Consider the following 22,851-nt stretch of genomic DNA (forward strand, 5'->3'; position numbering starts at 1 on the left):
AGGTGCTCCATCCCTCTGAGCATCTTCCTGGCCTCCTCTAAACTCACTCCAGCAAGGCCCATGACCTTCCTGTGCTGAGGATCTCAGAGCTGGACACAATACATTGTTATGTACCTAATGTTCATGGGGGAAGCGCTTATAATTAGTTTACCAGCAAACTATTTTAATAGAGGTTAATTTTTGGTCAGATTTGTCTAAGCACAGAGCTGCTTTTAATAACTCACACTGGGGGTGTGAATCCACCCCCTGATCTATAATTACAATAGGAAACAAGAGAAAGACTAAAAGGCATGGGACAGCAGCACAGCACCTTACAGGAGCCTCATTCAGGGGAATTTTACTCCAGTAAACTTTTTAATGACTTACTACACAGGGGAAAAAACCAAAAAAAACCCAAAAAACAATTGAAATGGCCACACTAAAATTCAGGGCAAATAGATTTGAAATCCTAATTTCTGACTCTGGGGTTGTACAATGGAAAAAGGAATCCGAATTTTCAGCTCACAGTGGTGGGAAATAGGTCCAGTTTTGTAAAAGACAGTGGAGCTGGTAAGCTGTAAAACCAGTCCCAGAAAAAGCTTACAGTGACACATTTTAGACAAAGAATACATGTTTTATCTGTGACATTATATCTATAATGGAATATAACCTGGAGTATTTTTCACCTTTCATAAGGGTTATGCTCTTCCATTTGGTAAAATTTCACCTACATTTCAATGAACATAAATTAAACTTTGTAGAGAATCTGCCAGCATGACTGTTAAATATTTAAACCAAAAAGCCTTCTGGCTGGTGCAAATTTGCCATCAGGAAACAAAACAGCATTGTGAGCTAAATTACATGCAAGCCGCACACTGACATTTCACTTATTCACAGGCTATCACATGCTCCCAAACCTTCACTCACCTCTTCCTGAGAAGTCATAGTTAAAAGCAAAACTGTTTTCCTTCTTCATTATCAAAAGCAACCCAAAGGAAAGTCAGAGTTTGCTGAGCCACTCTGCTCGGGGAGGGTTTCCAGCCGGCCGCTGTGCGCGGCATCGCGGCCGCAGCCCGTGTAACCCAACCTGGAGAGGGGTATCGGGTGGCCCCGGATGGCATAGCTACGGAAGGGGGGAGATAAAAATTCAGCACGCTGTTTAATTAGCCTAAGAACACCAGGCAACATTGTGGGATTTGCAAACCTTCCCGCAAGCCCTTGGCAAAGGAGCCCCACGAATGCCACGTGAGCGCTTGTTCATCCTCTGTCAAAACCCTGAACACCAGGAGCTGTGGGTGGCAGAGAGCATCAGCCCCAGGGCTTCATCTCTTCAGCACACAAAGCTCACAGACTCACCTTGCTCCTCCTTCACTTGGTTTAGCTGTGTGCCTGCACAGGGTTTTTGAAAAAGCAGCGTCTCATGTTGCTGAAGGATCAACTCAGTTGTACTCCAGCAATTAGAAAATGGAAATGTGCATTCAGCTGCAAGGAATGCTCAAGAGTAGTAATAATTTGGCTGTGCTGTTTTCACTTAGAAGAGAGATTCCCCGCAGAGGGAAGGGTGGAGGGAAGAAGGAAAAGGAAGGATGATGCAAAAAGCCACAGGAGTGTAAATTGAACAAGGCTTCCTCAAGAGAGGCAAGGGAGGAAGTGAGAGTTTTCCATGATAAAACCCACATCCCTGGAATATGGCTGAGATGAGAGAAGCTCTTCAGTCCCATTTCTGTGCATGATGGAGAGTGGCACTTCCAAAGGAGAGGACACTACATCATGATCCTGTTAACTTAAGCCATGACATCAAGAATCCTTCATCATCTCTTGTGTCACTCTTTCAGAAGCCTTCCCTGGAAATGGGGATACTCTCCCCACCAGGCCTCAGATAGTTCTGATGGTTCTCCAAATGTCTGGAGAACCAGCTCAAGCTGGCCAGGTGTCCCAAGGGGAATTTCAGCCAAAGTGGGGAAAACATGAAGGCTCATTTCAGGTGACCAGCAGCTCAGATGATCCTTTCAGTCCATGGGGTGAGGTGTCCCGTCCTCCAGAGAGAACACTGATACCTGAGGACAGAAAAAACTCTCCAAAACCAATTCACCCACTCTGGCCACGCTGGAAAGGCTGGGGACCAGCCAGGGCAGCTCTGCAAAGGCTCCCACAGTGTGACTGGCACCACTGGAAAGGACAAGTCCTTCTCCCTGCTTCCACCCTGAGCTGCTCCAAGCTCAGCCTCAGGTGTGGGGTCTAGATGGGACATTGGGTTTAATCTTCCACTGTTTGGTTGCTCATTGCCTTTGGATGAGAAGATCAAAGTAGGAGCCACACATGATATGGGCAGGAGGACTTGGAAACTGAGCCCAAAAGGAAAGTTTTGGCCTCCAGACTAAGTTCCTACACGCTGTAGGACAGCCCCACTTGTTCCCCCCAGTGCAGTTGCAGCTCAGGTGGGTTTCTTGGCTTTCAGGAGACAGTTTAAAGTGAAAAGCTAAAAGGTTCCACCTCAGCCCCTTCAGCCAGCCCTCTCTGACTGTGGTGGTTACCTTTGGGCTCCTCATCTTGTTCTGCCAGGGCAGATAGGAAAAGCTTTTGCTTTTTCAGCCACCCTATGACAAAAATTCAGAGGCGTGGATTCTATGAAAACAGGATGTCAGCCTTTTGTCAGAAAAGATCACAAGGGGAGTGAGGTTTCTTTATTTTATTTTATCCGCCTCTTTCTCTCTCTCTGTTTCATTTTCTGACTCCCTCCTTCACATCCTCCTCCCACCTCCCAGTTTCTGCCAGCGCTGAGCACGCGGAGAGAGGAGGACGTGGAGGAGATGGCAGTGGCTGAGGCACAGCTGTACGCAAAGGTGTCCACCAAGCACCGGGGCAGGAGCACCTCTGCCCTCCTCCAGCCTCTCCTGGCCAAAGGATTCCCGGCTCATATCGCGTGAGTAGTGTGCTCGGCTGCCTTTGCACAGCGAGGTTTATTTAAGATGTGAGGTGTTTGCCATGAAATCTCAAAACAGGCAGCCTGGTTTTTTCCATCAGGAGATGGTGCTGCTCCTGGGGGTGATGTCTCCATGCAGGGATCAGACCTGTCTAGCCCTGAATTTCCTGTAGAGCAGTGTTTATTGCCCACATAGCATAACCAACCTGCTCAATATCCAGTATCTTAAAATACTGTGTAAATCTAAAGATGCACACCCTTCCACATCCTGAGTTTTGGGAGGCTTCTCCATGAGTTGAGAAGTTGACCATAGTTTGCTCTTGGGATGCATCCACTTTCAATTTTTTTTCTGCTTATTACTTTTATTATAAAGGAATTAAACATGGATGTAATTTCTAACCAAAGGGGCTTTTTTCAGGCCTGGCAAAAATCTCTTGCTGCATGGTGTCACTGGAAACTCTTTTTTTCCCTTAGGATTCCCCATAAGTATCTCAATTTTTCTTCCTGTCTTGAATCTTGAATTCCAAAAATCATGTCCTGCCTAGAAAATGTCATAGTAAAAAATGAGGCACTACTCTTGGAAACTCCAGTGGATGAGAGCATAACTGGTGACAGGTAAACAAGTTACTGCAAAAGAAAAGTGCCAATCATTCCTCCCCCAGACATCTCTCCTGTTGGACAGGCAAGTTTTGGGGAGGATTTCCCAATTTCTGGACGGCAAGTAGGGACATTTTGGTTCAAACTGTTAAAAAAATGAATCTTATTATTTAAGTATCAAAGAATCCGTTATAAAAAAAATATTTTTGAAAGAAGAGCAATATCTCTCTACCTTTTGACTGAAAATTAAGTGAGTGGAGAGTTCCATTTGTAAGTGCTGTGGTTTTTTTTGGGAACAGCTGTGGTAGCAATGTCAGACACGATGGGCACAGCTCACAAGGGAACTGTGAGTCCCCTTCTCCCAGTGATGCACAGTGGGATTTTAGCTGTGGGCTGAAAAGATGGCTCATGATTTCTCTGTTAATACTGTAAGTTGGGTCAGCACAAAGTAATGGCTACTTTTTCAAGTTTTATTCTGCTTTATGTGATGCTTTTCCAATCCCCTTCAAAACACTTTCTACTGCTACTGAGATGACTTTGTGCTTCCCAGTTCAAAGTCAAAAAGCAGCAGCAGAAATACTGTGCAAATTGATGTAAGGTAACAAAATATCAAAAAGCAATTCTAAAAAACATATTTCCTATCATTGACCTCAAGACCTTCAACATTTTGATTGTGTTTTTAAAAAACCTTTTAGCAGTCTCTGTTGTCCCTCAATTAAACCATGAATGAAAGTAGTGAAAAATTTCTTTTGAGATGTCCTGGCCTGAGAAATATGAGGTGGGGTGGAAGTATTACAAAATCTTCTATCATGTACAACCACCAGGCCAAAACAGCATCTCCTCAATGAACAAAACTCAAATATGTGAGGGTCAAGATCAAAGATCAAAAAATTTCCACAAGAAACTGTGCCAGCAGTTTTTAGGGAAGAGCCAGCTTATTATCACCATAGATTTATTTTTAATCTACTTTCATTATAGATTCTCACTGGTTTATTCTTCTGACAGAAATTGGTACATGCAGAACTTATTCTTTGCATTATTCTTCAGTTTTCACTTTTCATCTTGGAAGTGTAGGATTAGTCACAGCCTGAGGCACCCCTAGTGTTAAGGTCTCTATAAACCTTGCTGGAAATCATCCTACAGCCAACATTTGTGGTGAGACAGAAGGTGGGGATGGCTATGGAGAGGAGCAGAAGAGAACAACGAGATGGGACCGAGCAGGATGGAAGTTCATGGCCTCAGGTCTCACTTGTCTAATTACATTTAATTTGGAAGGCCCCATGGTAAAGAAAAGCTGAAGCCAAGCTCTGTTCTAGCTCCAGAGCTGTTTGCACAGAGCTTGCCCCAGGGAGGAGAGGTGTGGCACGAAGTGGTGAAACACTCACTCAGAGGTGCAATGAGTGGTTTTGAACCCTGGCATCATTGCCACCGACACTTCCACAAGGCTCAGCAAGAAAGGCTGAGTGAGGAGAGGGACACAAACACTGTTGTTTGTGTTTGGTGTGATGGAGAGAGAGGGCTCAGCCAAGGCACAGAAAGGAGATGTGCAATGTTCAGTCACAGAGGGCATGGGCTGGCTTTAGACCTCGTGGCATTGATCCAGCCACGGAGTTTGATTTACTTTATGGAGAAGAGAGGTAGAAGGTAAAGTTTGTCATGCTTGTCCTCATCCCTGCTGAACCTCACTGAAGAGCCAGCAATGGCTGGATATAAATGTTATTAACAAGCCCAAGTGTAGTTTTTACACTGAAGAGAAGACAGAAGACTGGAACACAAGGGTGAGTATGAGTCCTGCAGCTCAATGCACACACTGCTGACATGTGTATGGGTGCCACGGGGATGGATGGATGAAGAACAAAAATGGAAGGAGACAACACAACTCAGTGCCCTCAGGAGCCAGTGGCCACAAAAGAGAAGGAAAGACATCAGCAGATGCCAAGAAATTCAGTAGTTTTTTCCCAGCATCTTCTGTCTCTGCTTCCCCTTCATGTTCCTTCTGAGAAGTCTGTAGGTGCCTTTCAGGGGTGGAAATGGGTTTCATGAGTGCAGCTGCTGCTTGAACACTGGAATCCTTCCCCCATCACCCAGTATTTAGGCACAAAGATTTGCTCATGTGAAACACATGGCTGGCCTTTTGAAAGCTCTAGTTATAAAAGGAAATGTGAATCAAATCCCAGCCCAGAGAGTGGAAGTTGCATTAACAGAGAGAAATGAGAGGTTTTGTCCCTCAGCTTGGATGGAGCTGCTGGATTAAATCTGGCTCTCTGCTGCCTGTGGGGGATCCTCAATCCAGATTCCAAACCCCAGTATAAGCATGTTTTACTTAGTTTTAATGTTTGGCTTGGCCCTGGTATCTTGAGTCAAAACCTTTTTGCTAAGAACCAAGAAAAACTTGTTCTTACAGTGCTTGGATGGATGGTTTATCTAACCCCAAGGAAATTCATATAGTTGGCAAGGCTGCTAAGGAAACACCTGAACACAAAGGAAGGGGAGGACAGGTTACCAATCTCCAGAAATTAAAGACTTGCAGTGAGGAAAAAGTTATCTGGAAGGTTTCAAGAGCAGTAACACTTGCTAGGAAAAATCTTCTTGCTAAAGGTCCTGCCTGTGCTGGAAAATAGACTTGATGACCATAGTAACTAAATGCTTTTACTTTATAAAAGCTTTCTTTCTGGAATTCTGAGGATCCAATTTTGTGCTTTTTCTAGGCAAAAGGCCTTGGTTGCTACTGGACAAAAGACAATAGAAGATGCAGTAAAATGGTAAGTACCTCTGATTTCTAAGGTGTGCCTTCACATTAAACCTGCCTAAAAATCCTTTTTGATGTTCTCATCCTGTCACTGAATTTGAAGTTAGCTGCCCTAAAAAAAGAAAACAAACCTGAATTTAAGATTTTTTTTTCCCATTTATTTCACTCAGAAACAGAAATATTTGTACTGATTCTGGGACACAAGGTAACTTGCAGAAAGACCAGGTAAATTAAAAACAAGCAGCCAGTTTTACCGAAGAGTCAGTTCATGGGTCTGGTCAGAAAATCCTCCTCAGCTTTAAGCCTCCTGAGAGAAAGGAAGAAAAAACAGGGAAATTTTTTGTGAACTCATGACTGCACTTAGAAACACATGCAGAAACAACAGCTGAAGGGGAACAGAAAGACCCACCACAAAGTAAGGTAAAAGGCTGAATGGTCAGAGGGAGGTATTATTACAATAATAAAAATTATAATGAAATAAAAAAATAATAAATATTAAAGAAATATAAATAATAATTAAAATCACTTCTCAGTTTTGAATGCCACAAAGTTTTCTCCTCCCAATCACGAGTCTCACAGTGTGTTTATATCTCATTCATGTACTGATAACTGATCATTTTTTGTTGTTTTAATTCACCTTCACATTAAATACAGTCTTTCCTTGCACCTTCTTTTGGGTTTTGTTTTGCTTTTTTATTTTTTTTTCCCTTGGTTCAGTTGCTTTTCTCTTCTATTTTCTTTTCTTTTGTGAAAATCCAGAGGAGGCATTTGAGAATGGCATGTTCCTTCCAAATAATTTTCAGTGATGCTGCCACACTTCCAACAAGCACTCCCAATCCAACAGCTGCAAAGACAAACGTACAGCGTGTGAAGGACATGATGAACAATATCATCACACAGCATCTGAGCTTCTGACCTTTCCCTGTGCACTTCTGACTTGTCTTGCTTGCTTTTCTTAGGGCTGAATAAAAAGGCTCTTTTTGAAGTCTTTTTAAAATTTCAGCTAGTTTTAATTTTGTCATTTCTTCAACATGTTACACCCATTGCTTTTTTCCTCCTCCAGTCCTTTGTTTCCAGTTATGAAAAAGTGGAATGGGGGGGGGGGGGGAAACAAAACCCTAAAATGGTATTTTTTATTTCTGTCATTTTCAGATACTGATAGAAGTGAAGGCACATAATGAAATGTAAAGTACTCAAAAAAATAAGCAGAAAAGTAATTTCTCCATTATTTTATGTATATATTACGTGTATATATTATATATATATAAAAATATATAAAGATATATATTTTATTTGTACATATACTTAGATTTTTATATATATTTATATATATATATGCTTCAGAGAGAAAAAAGAGCTTTTTAATTTAAAAAGAATTTCTCCATTATTTTATGTATATATTATGGGTATACAAATATATATATTTATATAAAATATATATATAAAATATATATATTTAGATATATAGATAAATATATAAATATATATATTTTATTAATTTCTCCATTATTTTATGTATATATTATGGGTATATATTATATATATAAAATATATAAATATATATTTTATTTGAACATATACTTAGATTTTTATATATATTTATATATATATATTTTATATATATTTATATATATATTTATATATATATATTATAGATTTATATATATGCTTCAGAGAGGAAAAAGGGCTTTTATTTCAGCTTCTCACTTGTAAGAAAATAATAAAATTGCATTTCCTTGATCTGATCTCTGCTGTGGAGGCTTTCAGCCACACGAAGCAAGAGCCAGCGGTGCACACACTCAGTCTCGGTGTTGTGCTCTTGATTCCAGGTTGCATTCCCACTGCAATGACCCCTCCCTGGATGACCCAATCCCTCAGGAATACGCCCTTTACTTGTGCCCCACGGGCCGCCTGCACAGCCGCCTGCAGGACTTCTGGCAGGAGAGCAAGCGCCAGTGCGGGAGGAACAGAGCCCACGAGGTTTTCCCCCACGTCACCCTCTGTGACTTCTTCACGGTGAGGCAAGGGGAGTGCAAGGGTCTGTCCTGGGGTGACTCATTTCCAGTCAGGCTCACATCAGCTTCCACTAAAGTAAAGTCCTGTGATCCCCCTGTCACACCAGCAATAGAAACAGATTCTGCCCCTACATGTCTTGATGGGATTAGCGTGCACTGTGCACCAGTGTCAACCAAGGCCTCATATTTTCGTGGTTCTGATGTGCCAGGCCAACGAATCCACACAGTCCAAAAGACACGGTTTTCCCTAGCCTCTACCTGGCTAGAGGCAGGGCCCCTCTAAGCTTGGTTATCATCATACTTGTCAGTTTGACTACAGGCTACTGGAGCCGCTTTCTTTTTGGTGGAGTATTCCCCCTGAGTCTTGCTGTCTTTCAGTTCAAGCATCTGTTTTGCCAGAGCAGCAGTCTCTTGCTCTCAAAGCCAGTCTTAAAGGTGCAGAACTTAATATATAACGTAAACCAGATGACTGGGGATACCAGTATCATAAAGTCACCCCAGGACAGGGTCCCATTTCAGCTGGGTGATATTTGGTGAAACTGGGCCATCTGCTGTTGTCTGACACCAGAACTTGCTGGCGGTCAAATGACACAACCCAGGTCAATGCACGCTGATTAATGTCTGAGTGGTGACAGTTAATGTTTGAGGGGGATGTTTTGGGGTAGCTGATCCATCTAGAGCAGCCCTGTGCGGTCCAGCTGCTGTCAGGCTTCCATGTGTCCACTGCTGCTTGGATTTAGGATGATAAACCTTCCCAGCCATCAGCCAGTTGTGCAGCAGGGACAGTGTTACCAAGGGATGCAGGCAGCTTTGGTGCAAGCCTGTGGGAATCTCAGGAAAAGCTCTGCCTTCCCTAGAGAACCCCATCAGCAGGTCTCTGCTGTGGTGGCATGTCCCACATTTTACTCTTTTTATTGGATCTGAAGATTTTGTGAAATCTTTTGTGAAGTCCAGCACTTGACTGGTCTGGAAAAACTCTGGAGCCTCCTGGAATCCAATTTTAGCATGTTGATGGTGCAGCACACAGACATCAGCTGCATTTGGGATGTGCTAAAACAGGCTTGGGCTAGAGCAGCTGGACAAAAATTGCTTTGTTCATCATACTTCTATATTAAACCATTAAGTGTTCCTTCCCCCTAAGGGTGGGTCATCACAACCATGTCAAAAAGCAGGGACAGTGAAAATAAGAGTATTTTGTTGCAAAATACTGAGTGGTTGGTTCTCTGTCACCATTAAACACAATTATACAGAACAAAACTCATTAATTAATTATGAATGCCATGCTCTTGGGAGGCATCAAGTTTAAAGGCCTGTCTGGAAGAGATGACTGCATTGCAGCCCTCACCTTGCACATCTCAGTAAAAGACTGTAAATTAACAATAATACAAATTCCTACTTAAAATCAAAGAGCGAAATCAGGATCCCTGTCTTATTTCAGACTGGTTACTGCACACCTGGCAGATGGTAAAATATTTTGGCTTTTTCCTACCCAGGCTAGATAGACCTTGGGTTGAAGGCTCCATCTCCTGTTACGGAACCAGGACTGTGCTGATCCAGCTGCCAAATACTGCTGGGTTTAATGCCAGGAATTTCAGGCAAATTCCTAGGTATTTTGTGTTTCTCAGGAAGTTTATAGCCCCACAGTTTTCTGGCAGTGCTGTGTGACAGAGGCTACAACACTGGCTGTGAGCTGCTGGGTAAAGGCTGCTCCTCTGTTTTCTTTCAGTGTGAAGACCAGAAAGTGGAATTACTGTATGACATCTTAAAGCAAGTTGGTGACAGCTTTTCCCAGAGCTTTCCACCATCCATTTCCCTAACACTACATGCATCTCCCAGCTACCTTGGCTTCTTCATTGATGACATCCAGGGAAATGTCCTCAAAGAGTTTGCTGTGGCATTCTCATCAGAGGCTTCAGCCCTGGCAGGTAGGACCAACACCAGAGGGAAAACGAGTGGGTTGTAGCACAAATGCATAGCCACAGTACTGAAAACATTCCCTGTGTCTCCAGGGGAGCTCAGATGATGTTTTCCTGCCAGCAGCCAGCCTTTTCTCCTACAGATTTGCTAGCAGAGTAGCCAGAGGAATGTGTTTTAGTCTTTGAAGACACAGCACTTTTTGCCTAGAAGCTGAAATGATCCCGTGTACAACTTGGCAGGTGATTGCTCAGGGATCACTCCCCACGTCTCCACCCTCATGGTACTGTGGCCCAGCTTGAAGGCCTGGCTGCATCCCTAGGAATATTGCCTAATACCTTTTCCAAGGGAAACTGCATCACCAGTGGAGACTGGAGGGGCACAGCCCCACCGCTGCTTTGTCTGGGAGAAAGGCGTTCAGTACATCTCAGGCTGGGAGAGGAATCAAACCATGATCATTTCCTCACGGGTGAAGCCAGGAAGCAAACCCAGTCCACATTTGTGAATGATTTTGGCATGATTAAAACCATGACACCCTTCAAAACCATTACTCAGTCATCTACTCTACCACTAGTTACTATGATAGTTCCTGCATCATGCAAATCGTGTAGGATAAACCAAGAGGAGCTTTAAACGACCTTTGTTTGTGTTGTGATGTGATTGTTTCATCCCTAGACTGCCACGTGAAGCCCTCCTTGAAGCAGTTCCACCTTACCTTGGCCCACAGGTTTTATCCTCACCATCAGAAGACTTTGGAAGAATTGGCCAAATGCATTAACCCAGGGGAGCCTTGCCAGTGGGTGGCTGCTCTCTATTCACGGGACATGCGTTTTGTGCATTACCAGGTACTGGAATCAGATTTATTTCATTTCCTGAGCCTTTAATTTTCTTTGCTACAGTCAATTTGCCTTTTCCAGCTTTAAGAAAAATCTCTGTCTGCTCAGCACAGTGTTTCAAAGTGCATGGTTGTTTCCAGCACCATTTTCTCCTAAATCAGTAGATTATACCTTTATTTTGGTAGATTGCTTGTCCTGCATGTCTCAAAATCTAATTCCAAACCCCAGCAGAAGAAACCTAATATTACCATGACATGAGAAAATAAGAGGCAGGAAATCATGATCCTTCAATATTTTCTAGGATTTTTCAGTTTACAGTTTTGCAGCAAAATTCCCTTCAGCAAAATTAGTTTTCTTGATTGTTCCTGCCATGATGAAAACTGCAGCAGTGAGCAGGGATCAGTTCTCACTGCTAATTTTCTGCTTAGCAAACTCTTAGTTGAAGCCAGTCGACGTTCATTCAGTTCTCATTTCCAAATTTAAATTATGGATTGTTCAACAGCTTTTTGTCAGACCAGTAAATCACTTTGTCTCAAGTCTCATGTTGGATTTTAGTCACACTCAGGAGAGCTGCGAGCAATCACAAAAATAGGTCAGATCTATGTTCACTTTCAAATACATCTGTACCAGTTACAGAGGGGAAAGAAGTATTTTTGTGAAAACCAAGTGCCTGCTTTGACACATATTGTAAGTGTGGTAGTGTCCTTTTCCTCTGCCAAAATGCTGCTAAGGAGCAGGCTGCAGAGTGGAAAACAGAACCGGTTCAGTGTCCAGGAGAGGCAAACAAGCATCCCCTGAGCAGCACAGGAACATCCTGACCCTGCTGTGTGTCCCCCCAGAGGCTGAGGGCCCTCTTCCAGTACAAGCCCCAGAACATTGACGAGCTCCTGATCAACGCTGGGGATTTGATCTACGTGGACCCACGGCAGCAGAGCGACGCGAGCGAGGGCTGGGTGATCGGCACCTCGCACCGCACCGGCTGCAGGGGCTTCCTCCCAGAGAACTACACCGAGAAAGCCCACGAGTCAGACACCTGGGTCAAGCACAGGTAACCTGGTGTTTCATGGGCCTTGCTTTCCTGCTCAGGAGCTGTGGCAGTTCCTCCTTGCCGGGAGCTGTGGGCAGAGGGGGAATCCTGAAGGTCTGGGTGGGATGCTGAGATGTCTTCTGAGAGAAAAGAGACAGGACATGTACCTGCAGACACCCAGAGTTCCTAAGTCCAGGTGCTCGAGGGATGACCCCTGTGCACTCTTGAGGAACCTGAATGCCCTAATGAATTTTGAAAGAGCAGATTCTGCCAGGGCAGGCTCAGCCTTCAGCCTGGCTCTCTGGTCTCTTCTTCTTTTCTCATTTCAAGGGCTTGCAAAGTTAGCTTGAAATGAAACCACACAATGGTTGCTCCACCACCTTGGCACCACCCTTATCTTGTTGATGTGCTGTGCATCAGAAGGCACCTGTCTGGCTTCCTGCACTTCATTCTGCAGCTGACATTCTGCAGCACAGCTGATGCTACTTGTAGATTAGAGCTGATTTTTCTAAGCTGGGAAGTTTTGGTGCACTTCTTGATGTCTCAGAGAAAAGGAGGAGGCCACCAGATAGTATTTCCTGCTTGAAGGTCCCACCTTAGCAGGGTTACACTCAATATACACCATCAATTCCTAATATTTTAACCTCATTTTTTATGGTGCATATTCCAAATGAACAGCTGAGTGATGAGGTAGATTGCAAGTGTGCAAAAAGTATTGAATGGAACACAAATCCTGACTTGCTGATCCTGTAAACAGTATCATGACTCAAAAGTCTCTTCTATTTGTGTGTGTGCCTGTATATTTGTGTGTGTGTGCCTGTATATTTGTGTGTGTGTGTGCTGCTTCTGCTTTTTCTACAGGGAATATGTTTTTAACACAGCTTTGAGACCCTTCACCAAAGCTGGAAAGGAACCCAATGTAAAGCTGAATGGGGAAGCCCAAAATCTCAGCATGTCAAGGAGTGTAACCAATGTTCTTTCTCTTCAGGTAATTGTTTTTTCCATTTCTTATCTTTGCCACATGCTTTGGCAGATATGCTATTAATTAATGGCATTTAGTAAATTTAGTGTTCTTCATTTTCCTCCCTCATGTTTTCATAGTTTTGTTGTACATTTATACATACCATTTTATTTATTATGTTGTATGTTTATTTTTACATACAAGCTCATACTGTATTGTATAATATCCGATTTTTTTGTAATGTATATGATGCATATCACTCTTGTCTTTCATTAATCTTTCCCTGTTCCTGTCGTAAGAGCAAAACACATGAGTTCTTTGCTCAGGTTTCTCTGAGCACAGCCTCAGTGGGTATGGAGACAAGTCTGACAGGTGAGACACAGGCACAGCCTGCCCTGACTTCCACATGGCTTCAGGCAGAGGAACTAAATCAGAATTAGGCTCACTGTTCATGGCTGATCTTATGTCCAGTTTCTGTGGATGTTGTCTTTGAGGTTTCCATCGCCCCAGATCACATTTAAATGTTCTATTTTCTTCTTTATTTTTAGATATGTAGCTCATGCAGATAACTGCACAGAACAGCTAGCTGGAGTGGTTAACAGCACTGGTAGGATCTCATTTTTCACCCAGGTTCAAAATCAACAGGTATCAATTTTTCCTGTGTCCACTGGTCTTCTGGTAGGAAGAGCAAAACAAATAAGGACTCTGATTTTTTCCTACAGCACATTTGTACTAACATTGCCTTTTTGGCTCTGTCAGAGATGCCAAAATGCACTTTCAGCACAGACATGCCTCAGAAACCCCTTTAGCTTTCTGGCCCCCACTGCCTTTCTTCTTGCTGTGCTGGGCAATAACCCTGGGCTGGTTTGTGCTAACATCAGAGAAACTGAGGGCACCTTGAGGGAACTTCCATCCTGGGGCCTCCAGGACACCATGTATATGACTGTAAGAACTTTCTGAACAAGTCACACATCCTTCCCCTGGCTCTTGGCCTCTCTTATCCAGGTCAGATCTGGGGCAGAGCCAAGGCTTGGCCTGAGACACAAGTTTTGCAAATGGGCACATCTCCAGTCTAGAGTCTTCCTGGCCTCTGTGCTCCTCTCAAGCAGAAGAGGAAGACCACAAGACCTTGGGTTTATACTCTGATCTTGTGGCAGTTGATGGGTGTTTCATGGCAGAAGTGCAAGTATTTCACAGAATGCATGAATATCAACCTCAAACCACTTGTTAAGAGTTCCCTCCTCTGTTGCTGAAGATGCAGAGCACTTCACTCCGTGCTGCAGCAGTAACGCTCTTTTAAAGTTTTAAAACCTTTGACCTGTTTCTCCTTATCTTCTTCTCATTTGTATTTAATGTGCATTGTATACTAACCCCAAATTACTTCAAGCTTATTTGTAATCCCATGCAGTCTAAGTGAAAAACAGTGGTCTTGTAGGAGATCTGGGTACACTGTTGATTTGGCCACACTGTTATGAAAATGTAGAAGTAGTATTTTCACTTGGAAAAGAAAGAAAATCTTTGCATTAGTCCTGGTGTAGAAAAGGGTATTACCAGTCATAGTTTTCTTGTTTTTGTTTGTATCAAACATATGATATAAATTAAAGTTATGATTCCTTCCCATACTGAGATTAAAAGATCTGTCACCAGCAGTGTCTTTCACTAGTGCTAAAACAGAAATAGAAGCTGCAGCCCATGAGGGTCAGGGATGTGACCTCTGACAGGACAAGAGGAAGTGGCCTTAAATCACGCCAAGGGATGCTCAGGCTGGATACCAGGAAGAATTTTTCCACTGAAAGGATGGTCAAGCATTGAACAGACTTCCCAGGGAGGTGTTGAGTCACCAAACCTGGAAGTGTACCAGAAACAACTGGATGTGGCACTCGGTGCTGTGGCTGAGGTGACAAACGTGCTGATCAGCCAAAGGTTGGACTCAGTAATCCCAAAGTGATCCTTAATGATTTTATGATTCTCTTTCATTTGTTTTTAGTGGAGAGCCAGTCAGGTTTATCACTGTCCTAAGGACAGGTGTCTGTTACAGTGTCTCTTCTCCAGGAATCCAGACTTTCCCTGCAGGTTATAGATAACTTCCTTATGAAACTCCCTTTTCCCTGCTGTCTCAGAACGCCGCCCTGCGGAGAGCGGTGCTGGTGATGCGCCACGGGGAAAGAGTGGATCAGGTCTTTGGCAAATCTTGGCTTCAGCAGTGCCTGACTGCAGATGGTGAGTAAGGTAATGGGAGGATCTTCAAAAACCAGCCCCAAACCAAATCAACCCCAGTAATGGTAGAAGAGGTTTAGTCTTTGTGTAAATGTCAACACTGGCACGAAGGAATGATAACAGCGCAAGTCAGGCACTGCTTTGACCTGCACCTAACCAGGTCACAATGTCCTTAAATCCTTCATGTTTATGGTCACTAAATTCTGCAGGTAAACCAAGCTCTTGTGTCTCAGTGGTACGTGAACAAATGACAGGAGCACACTTGTCACCTCTCACTATGCGAGGGGATGGTTGTCAGACCCCTCCACCTTTCTGTGCCTGAGTCAGAATCACAGGCTGTTGATCAGTCACACTCCATCAGTAGTCTGGGGAATCTGTGGTGGAAATAAAATGTCAGCACTGACCTAATTTCCTCTCTCTCAAAAAAAAAAGGTGTGTTTTCAGGTGAAGAAAACTGACCCAAAGCAGGGAAATGTGTGTGTCAGGAGGAAGGAGGGGAACAAGAAATTCACAAATTCACAAGTGAGAGCTTTATGCTGAAAGTCTCCCTTTGCTATGCTGGAGAGTCCCCTTATTTAGTGCATGGAATTCACACCAGATAAGGAGAGAGGTACCTTATTGCTGCATGATCCATGCATTGGTTTCATTTTGATTCAGTGGAAATGGGTTTTTTTGGTCATTTTGGCAACTGTAAAAGAGTATAGATAGGGAGTCAATTTTTGTTTCTCCTGAGTCCCACAAAGCCAAATTCTCCTGATTTCCTGTTCTTTCTCTCCTCCTCCCTATTTGCTCCTTCTGAGCTTGAAGGAGAGGGAGCTATTCTGTCAGGACAGATGATTTCCCAAGCCAGTGTTGTACCCTTAAAACATGACCCCTTTAAGGTAATAGCACTGTCTGGTTTTCATCAGTGAGACACTGACTGTAAAACAAACATAACACAGCTGCTTGTGCCTCCCTTGTGCCACAGCAAAACCTCCTGCCTTGTTTCAGGGAAATACTACAGAGCAGATCTGAACTTCCCCTCCTCCCTGCCGAGGCAGAAAGACAGCATGAAGCAGTTTGAATGTGATCCTCCATTATCTTGCTGTGGCATTTTCCAGTCAAGGCTTATAGGTAAGCTGGATATTATCCTCCTGCAAATGGAAGGGTTTGGGAAGCAGGCTGTCATCACCTGCCAAAGCTCATGCTGGCTTTGCAGCAGAACAATTTCCTATCAGCACTCACTGTGGCCACAGTTCTCTGTGGGCAACCACTGCAAGATCTTCTTAAATTGTAAAATAGAGAAAACACAGCTGGTTATTTGTCTTTGAGACCCCCCCTCTGACAACTCCTGGCAGAGAAAATCAGAAGGAAGAAGCCAGAACACTACCTGTGCTCTGCTGTTTGTCTGCAAGGGATTAATGTCTTATGCAGCTGTCCCTGAGTGGGCAGTGAGGAGTGAAGGGGCTGGCCAGAGGAAGCAGCTCCATGGTCAGCAGTGTGGTCACCTCCCTGCAGGAGGATGGGTGGTGTGGGTGACTCAATCCACTCACCAGTTGGAGTTGTTTGTGCTCCCTGGGCGAGATGCACGACTGTGACAGTGCTGGTCTGCTGCAAATGTTTGTCTCTGATGGCTCAGATATATGGAGATAGCCAAATGCCTAACTGCTGTTTGCAGGTTTGGGGTGAATCTTCTGTAATTATCTTTCCAACACTCATTTTAGAGTTGATGTTTCCACCAGAATGAGCTTTCTAATGAGCTCAATCAGCAGATAGTGGGATGAAAAATGAATAGAAAGGGACTGTCAGTGTATCCCGTGTTGATGAAATTGCAAAGCTCTGAGCTGTTTTTTTGCAGAAAGTGGTTTGTAGTCATTTCTCATCTGTCACACTTTGCTGTTGCCATCCAGGGGAAGCTCTGCTGGACCAGGAGGTGACAGTCAGCTACGTGTACTCGTCCCCTGCCCTGTGCTGCGTGCAGACAGCTCAGCACATACTGCAGGGTAAGGCAGCAAAACCTGCCAGGTGCTTCTGCCACACTGGAAACATCTTCACCAAACTTCTGTGAAGTCTCTGACACGAGCAATTAGGAAGATGTACGACTCTGTGGTTATTTGTGGTTTTCTTTAGGCAGGGAAGGCGAGGTGGTTGTGACTAGGTGGTAATGCAGGCAGCAAACAAACCTGCTGGTGTGTGCACGTTCTGTGGGATGTATCACAGTAACTCTGGTCCTTCCTAGTTAGAACAGAATAGAATTTTATATGAAACAGAGGTGTTTCTTATCTGCTTGAATTCAACATTAGTAGCTTTTCATCAAATCACCACTGCCACCTCTTCCAGAAAATATTTTGACCCAAATATCAGATGTTTCCAGAGCTCTGAAGGATCTGAATGTGAATCAGGGAAGACTGCTTCCATGCTTTCTTTTGCAAGCCAAACCATTTTTTAATCCTTCATATTGCATAACATCTTTCCCTTCCTTTCCTCTCCCTCTCTTCTTTTTTCATCTCCTGTTCCTTTCAACAAGTTCACAGCTCAGTACCATGTTTACATCAGAAAACATTCATTGCTCCATAGTAACCCCCCTTGAGAATACTCAAAAAGTAACATTTCTTTTCTCAAGACAGTTCCATTTCTAATACTGGACAATTTGGACAATTTACTGCCCCACTGAGGAACACTGAGCAAAATGTTATAAAAAAAACGGTAAAAACATTTCCTTTCTGAAGTTTATTCAGATTGCAACATTGCAAAACTGAGATTTTCCCTTCTAACAGAGCATCACAAGAGAGCTTCAAAAATCATGATTATGATAATGATGATAATAATTTGTAGTCCCTTTATGTTATTTAGATAAGAATGTAATGGTGGTTTCCTTTAATCAATTGGTTGATAATAAATAATTTGTTTTCATTAATGGAAGTACAACAGCAAACAAGGCAGACTGTATATAGCACTTTGAGTGTACTTTTTTGTAAGATATAGTTCTTGTTCTTACAGGGCTTAAATTAAATCAAAAAGTCAAAATCAGGGTGGAACCAGGACTGTTTGAATGGACCAAGTGGGAAGCAAGCAGAGCAATCCCTAACTTCATGACTGTGGCAGAACTGGTGGAGGCATCTTATGACATAGATACAAGTTACAGGTAACTGCTCTGTGTCTGGCTGATGAAGCTGTGGGGATTTTCCCTGAGGTATCTTGGCCTTTTATGTGTCATAAATCATTACAAACACTGCAAAGATTGGGTGATTCAGATCAAATTCAGATCAAAATAGGATACAAAAATAAGATATGCTGTCACCAGCACATGGGTTCACTAGCACAAATGTTTTGTGCATGGGACCAGCCCTTCTCTGGTGCTGCCTTGACATTGCTTTTACCTTTTCGTGTGCAAAACACTTTAGAAATGGGAAGAATAACCTGATTTCCAGTGACAAAGAAATGTGATGTTATGTAAGGTCAGTCAGCCCTTGGCAGAGCAGCAGCAAGAGGTTTTTGGGGACAGGCAAGATAAGAGCCTTTCACTTTAATTGATGCTTCTGGCACCGTTTTAAGTTGCTCAAAGATTAATACTGTGCTCAGCAAGGGCTTTTTGGAGCCCTCATAACTTGGTGGGGTGAGGGTCGATGCCTTTTCTGAGCACTTGCAAACCACAGCCTGGCAGGAAATGATAAACCTCCAATTCAATCTAGCTCCTCATCTCGTTCACAAACCAGGCTGCTCGCTGTTTGCAGTGCACAGCCAGATCCAGGAAATTACTCAGCTGTCTCTGGGATTTCCCATGTATTCAAGAAAGGGGGAAAGGAAACATCTCATGTCTTAATGCATTCCTTACAGCCAAGGATGTATCTTTGTTTGAGAGTGCATAAAGACTCCAAAATCCTTCTCTTTTTTTGGAGCACAGGTATTTCTGGTGTTTTTTTCACTAGCAGACTGTATTCTCTAGGGGTTTTTTGGTACAAAATCATTTGCCTCAAAAGAAACTCTGCAAATACACCACAGTGGGAGGTTCAGAGGGGAATCTCTAGGGCAATGTTAACTACAGTGTTTAGGCCCCTCACAGCTCACTCAGATTCAGGCAAAAACAGGGTGGTGAACTATAAACTTGCACATAGAATGCCAGTTTCTTCCCATCACATGCAGGGTTAAAAAAATCCTTGTGTGCCAGGTGTTATGAATGAGTGTTTGAGATCACTTGAAGAACCACCAGCAAAGGGTATCAGTAAAAAACAGATGTAATATTAAACATCAGCACAACCAAATTCACTGTCCATTCATTGTCTCCAGCTGAGCTCATTGGACAGCAGGGTCTGGTTTTACCACATTCAACCACTGCAAATGTTGTCCATCACCCAAGCCCCCCCAGACCTCTGACACTGCCCTGATTCACAGCAGTGTGAAAATCAGGCTCTTATTTTTTGGGGGTGCCTGAAAAGCACTGGTATATAAAAGAAAGAATTCCTGGTCTCAGCATGAGTGATCAGATACTTTGGAATGATGCATTGTGATTATTGCCCCTGGAAACACCTTTTTTTTAACTCTAGCAGTGGAAGTCTTTACTATCCATTTGACCAGCAATGCAGATAAGCCTCATTCAGAGATTTTTATTTTAGATTTTTATTAACTGGGTTTTTTTGAGGAGATTAATGCTGAGGTACCAAATCTTGCAAGCATTCACATCATGAGTGTCTCTCCTTTGTTTGAACTCAGGACTGGAAAACCCAGACAGTTCTGTAGCCCATGTCTGGGCAGTGGTCCTTGCTGGCAGAATTGCTCAAAGCTTTTCTTAAGCATAAATCCTGCTTTAAATAATCTCCACTGTAAACTACAAGTTTTACTGAAGCCTGGTTTTCCCTCCATCTGGTGCTTTATGAGCTATGAGGAGACTTAGCCGTGAGATTTAATGGAAATTACTCAGAGAGAAGCTAATGCTTCAGACAAGCAGAGGTAACAGTGTGTCAGCCAAGTCAGTGGATAAACCTTTTAACTAAGTGCCTTTTCTCTGGTGTAGTCATTCAATGCTGCTAAGAGTGTGTTCATCTAGATTAACATATATCTGTAATTTTATTGTCAGGGGTAACTTCCCACTCTCTTCTCTGGTGCCATCAGAAAGTTATGAAGACTATGTCAGCAGAAGCTCTGCGGTTATAAAACAGATCATCAGTGACTGCCCCAGCAAAGGTAGAGGTTTCAGGTCTTTGAATATTCTGTCAGACACTTGCAGTAACAGGAGCTGGCAGAGATTTGCCAACAGAAACACATTTAATGTGAGCTGTTGGCATTGCAAAGAGCTCACGGTAGACTCAGTGCCTGTCCTGGGCTACACTGAAATAACATACATGCAATTTATGGGATAGAAATGGACAAAGTAAAATAAAACTGAGATGGTAGAGTATTAAATTGCAGAAGTACATGCTTTTCTTGGTCTTTTTACATCAGGATGTAGCTCAGCAAAAGATAATACACTTTTCTAGAAAGTTCTTTTCTCCTTGTAAATGCCTTCTGTCAGTAGCTGGCATGCTCAACACACCAGGTATTTTCTGCCCATCACAACATGCTCTGCTGCATTATTGAAAAGGTCTGCAAAGGTGAACATCCCCAAAGCCACCTCATCCCCATCTGCTGATGGGGAACATGGCAGTGCTGCAGCTCCTTTACCACAGTTCTTTGCTTTTCCTGCTGTGCCAGGCATCATCCTCATGGTGGGCCACGGCTCCTCCTTGGCATCTCTAACCCGAGCGCTCACAGGGCTCCCCAGCAGAGACAGCAGAGACTTTGCCCAGATGCTGAGGAAGGTAAGAGGATTTTGTTTCATCAGGAAGCCTTTGGGTTGTCTCATTATGTTTTTAATAAGGATACTGTTTATGCATCAAGAGGTGTGTAACAGCATGCCAACATCAGTGACATCAGCTCTCTCGTTCCAAATGCAATCTCACACACTTTTAGCAAAGCACTGGAGGTAAAGAGAAGGATTTTATTCTGGGAGCTTTAAATGTGACTGGCAGCTGAGTCTTTGGAGAAGATTTTCATGTGGAAAGTCAATGCCACATAACACCTACAGACAAGAGGCACATTTTGAAACCTCTCCACTTGGAACTGGTCTCCTTCCTTTTAAAGTGGAAAAAGAGAGCTTTGGGGTGACCTAATTGCAGCCTAATTTATAAGGGAGCCTATAAGAAAGATGGAGAGAAACTTTACAAGAGCTTGGAGTTACAGGACGGGGAAATGGCTTCAAACTGACAGGGAGCAGGTTTAGAGTGGATACCAGGAAGAAATTCTTTATTGTGGGGGAGGGTGAGGCACAGGAACAGGTTGGCCAGGTATGAATGTGGAGTGATAACACAAGTTCAGCTTTCACCTCTCGAGCTTCCAGCCTGGTTTTAGTTCACTTCAACAGTGACAGAATATCAGGGGCTGCTCTTTTCCTGTAGCAAAGCTTCTGTTCATGTCAAAGCAATGACCCTGCTGGTAACTTCCTTCCCAGATCCCTTCCCTGGGCATGTGTTTCTGCGAAGAACAGAAAGAGCAGAACAAATGGAAGATGGCCAACCCACCAGTGAAGACATTAACTCATGGAGCAAATGCAGCATTTAACTGGAGAAATACTGTCATGGAAGATTAAAAGGTCATCACTGCCTTTGCAGTTGTCAAAAAGGAGCCAAAGGCAGGTTATGGTTCATCACAGGGCAGTGATTCATCCAGAAGACACACAGAGGGTGGGAAATGCCCTCTCTGAGTTGTCAAAACACAGAAAAACACTTCCCAAGTTTGGTGCCTGGATTTTGTTTTTATTTTGGTGACTGCGAAGAATGAACTCATGAAACAGAATTGAAGTGAGAAGTAACACTTCTGGTGGTGGTGAGGAAAGTACCTTTTAACTTTGCCTGAGTGTACAAATGTTCAATAAATAGGGATATAACTACCTGATATTCCACTCCAAGAGGCACTGCAGTTAAACAACGTCCTGTTATTGAGACCAAACTACATCCAGCAAGAATTCCCTTTTTGTTTTTTTCTCTTCTTCAGTCACTTGGATATTTTCAGACAACAGAAAAGCTGGGACTGAAAAAAAGTCAACTCCTACCCAAAGAGGGGACCAGCTCTTGCTAAAGCCACTGTGTTTCCTGTTCACTCCATCAGTTCTGTGAGAGCAAATACCACACTGACTCTGTGTTTACCTCTTCTACAAAGGGAGTCCATTTTCTGTCACACAAGCTCCTCTTCCAGCAGTTCTCCAGCGATGCATATTGCTGAAGGGTCTAAAGTATTCCTTTTTGAAGGGAAATCAACTGATTGTTGTTTCTGGGACAAAGAAAGATGCCCTGTGTTACTGTACTGGTGACAAAACTGACATGAGCAACTTTAACCCTGAACCCTTCCAGAGATGGCACTTGCCCCACAACAGCTTTGCTTTGTGCTGGTTTGTGCCAAATTTGTTAATGGTGACCTGAAAGGTTTCTGCAGCTCCTCTCTAGGCAGTGTGTTTAATTAAGGGAACTTAATTAAGCAGCCCTGAAATTTTATGCACAAACAGGAACATGCCTTTCCACTGTGTGTTTTTTCTCCTGCTTTTCCTTTCTGGTTATCAGATAACTTCTTCCAGGAAAGTACAATGTTTCTTTCAATGAAAGGAAAAATGAAAATGTTTCTCTCA

At 43.2% G+C, this 22,851-nt stretch overlaps 1 protein-coding gene across 1 annotated transcript; it reads left to right on the forward strand.

Annotated features, from left to right (window-relative positions):
• Positions 1-1,096: 1,096 nt before the first annotated feature.
• Positions 1,097-22,851, forward strand: UBASH3A (ubiquitin associated and SH3 domain containing A). Its single transcript, XM_015645885.2, has 14 exons — positions 1,097-2,902; positions 6,208-6,261; positions 8,078-8,264; positions 9,990-10,188; positions 10,853-11,022; positions 11,853-12,061; positions 12,902-13,028; positions 15,122-15,221; positions 16,209-16,331; positions 17,108-17,200; positions 18,198-18,342; positions 20,272-20,378; positions 20,886-20,992; positions 21,682-22,851. Exons 1-14 carry the CDS (start codon positions 2,790-2,792, stop codon positions 21,817-21,819), a joined length of 1,872 nt encoding a protein of 623 aa, XP_015501371.1. The 5' UTR covers positions 1,097-2,789; the 3' UTR covers positions 21,820-22,851.

The sequence above is a fragment of the Parus major genome, chromosome 1 (genome assembly GCF_001522545.3).
Source record: "Parus major isolate Abel chromosome 1, Parus_major1.1, whole genome shotgun sequence".
NCBI lineage: Eukaryota > Metazoa > Chordata > Aves > Passeriformes > Paridae > Parus > Parus major.

What these genes read in the sequence shown, in the direction of transcription:
- UBASH3A (XM_015645885.2), top strand. Translation starts at nt 2,790, where the DNA reads ATGGCAGTGGCTGAGGCACAGCTGTACGCAAAGGTGTCCACCAAGCAC. An exon ending in ATAGAAGATGCAGTAAAATG is followed by an intron (nt 6,262 to 8,077) that starts GTAAGTACCTCT and finishes TCTTGATTCCAG; the next exon opens with GTTGCATTCCCACTGCAATG. An exon ending in TTTCCAGTCAAGGCTTATAG is followed by an intron (nt 16,332 to 17,107) that starts GTAAGCTGGATA and finishes GTTGCCATCCAG; the next exon opens with GGGAAGCTCTGCTGGACCAG.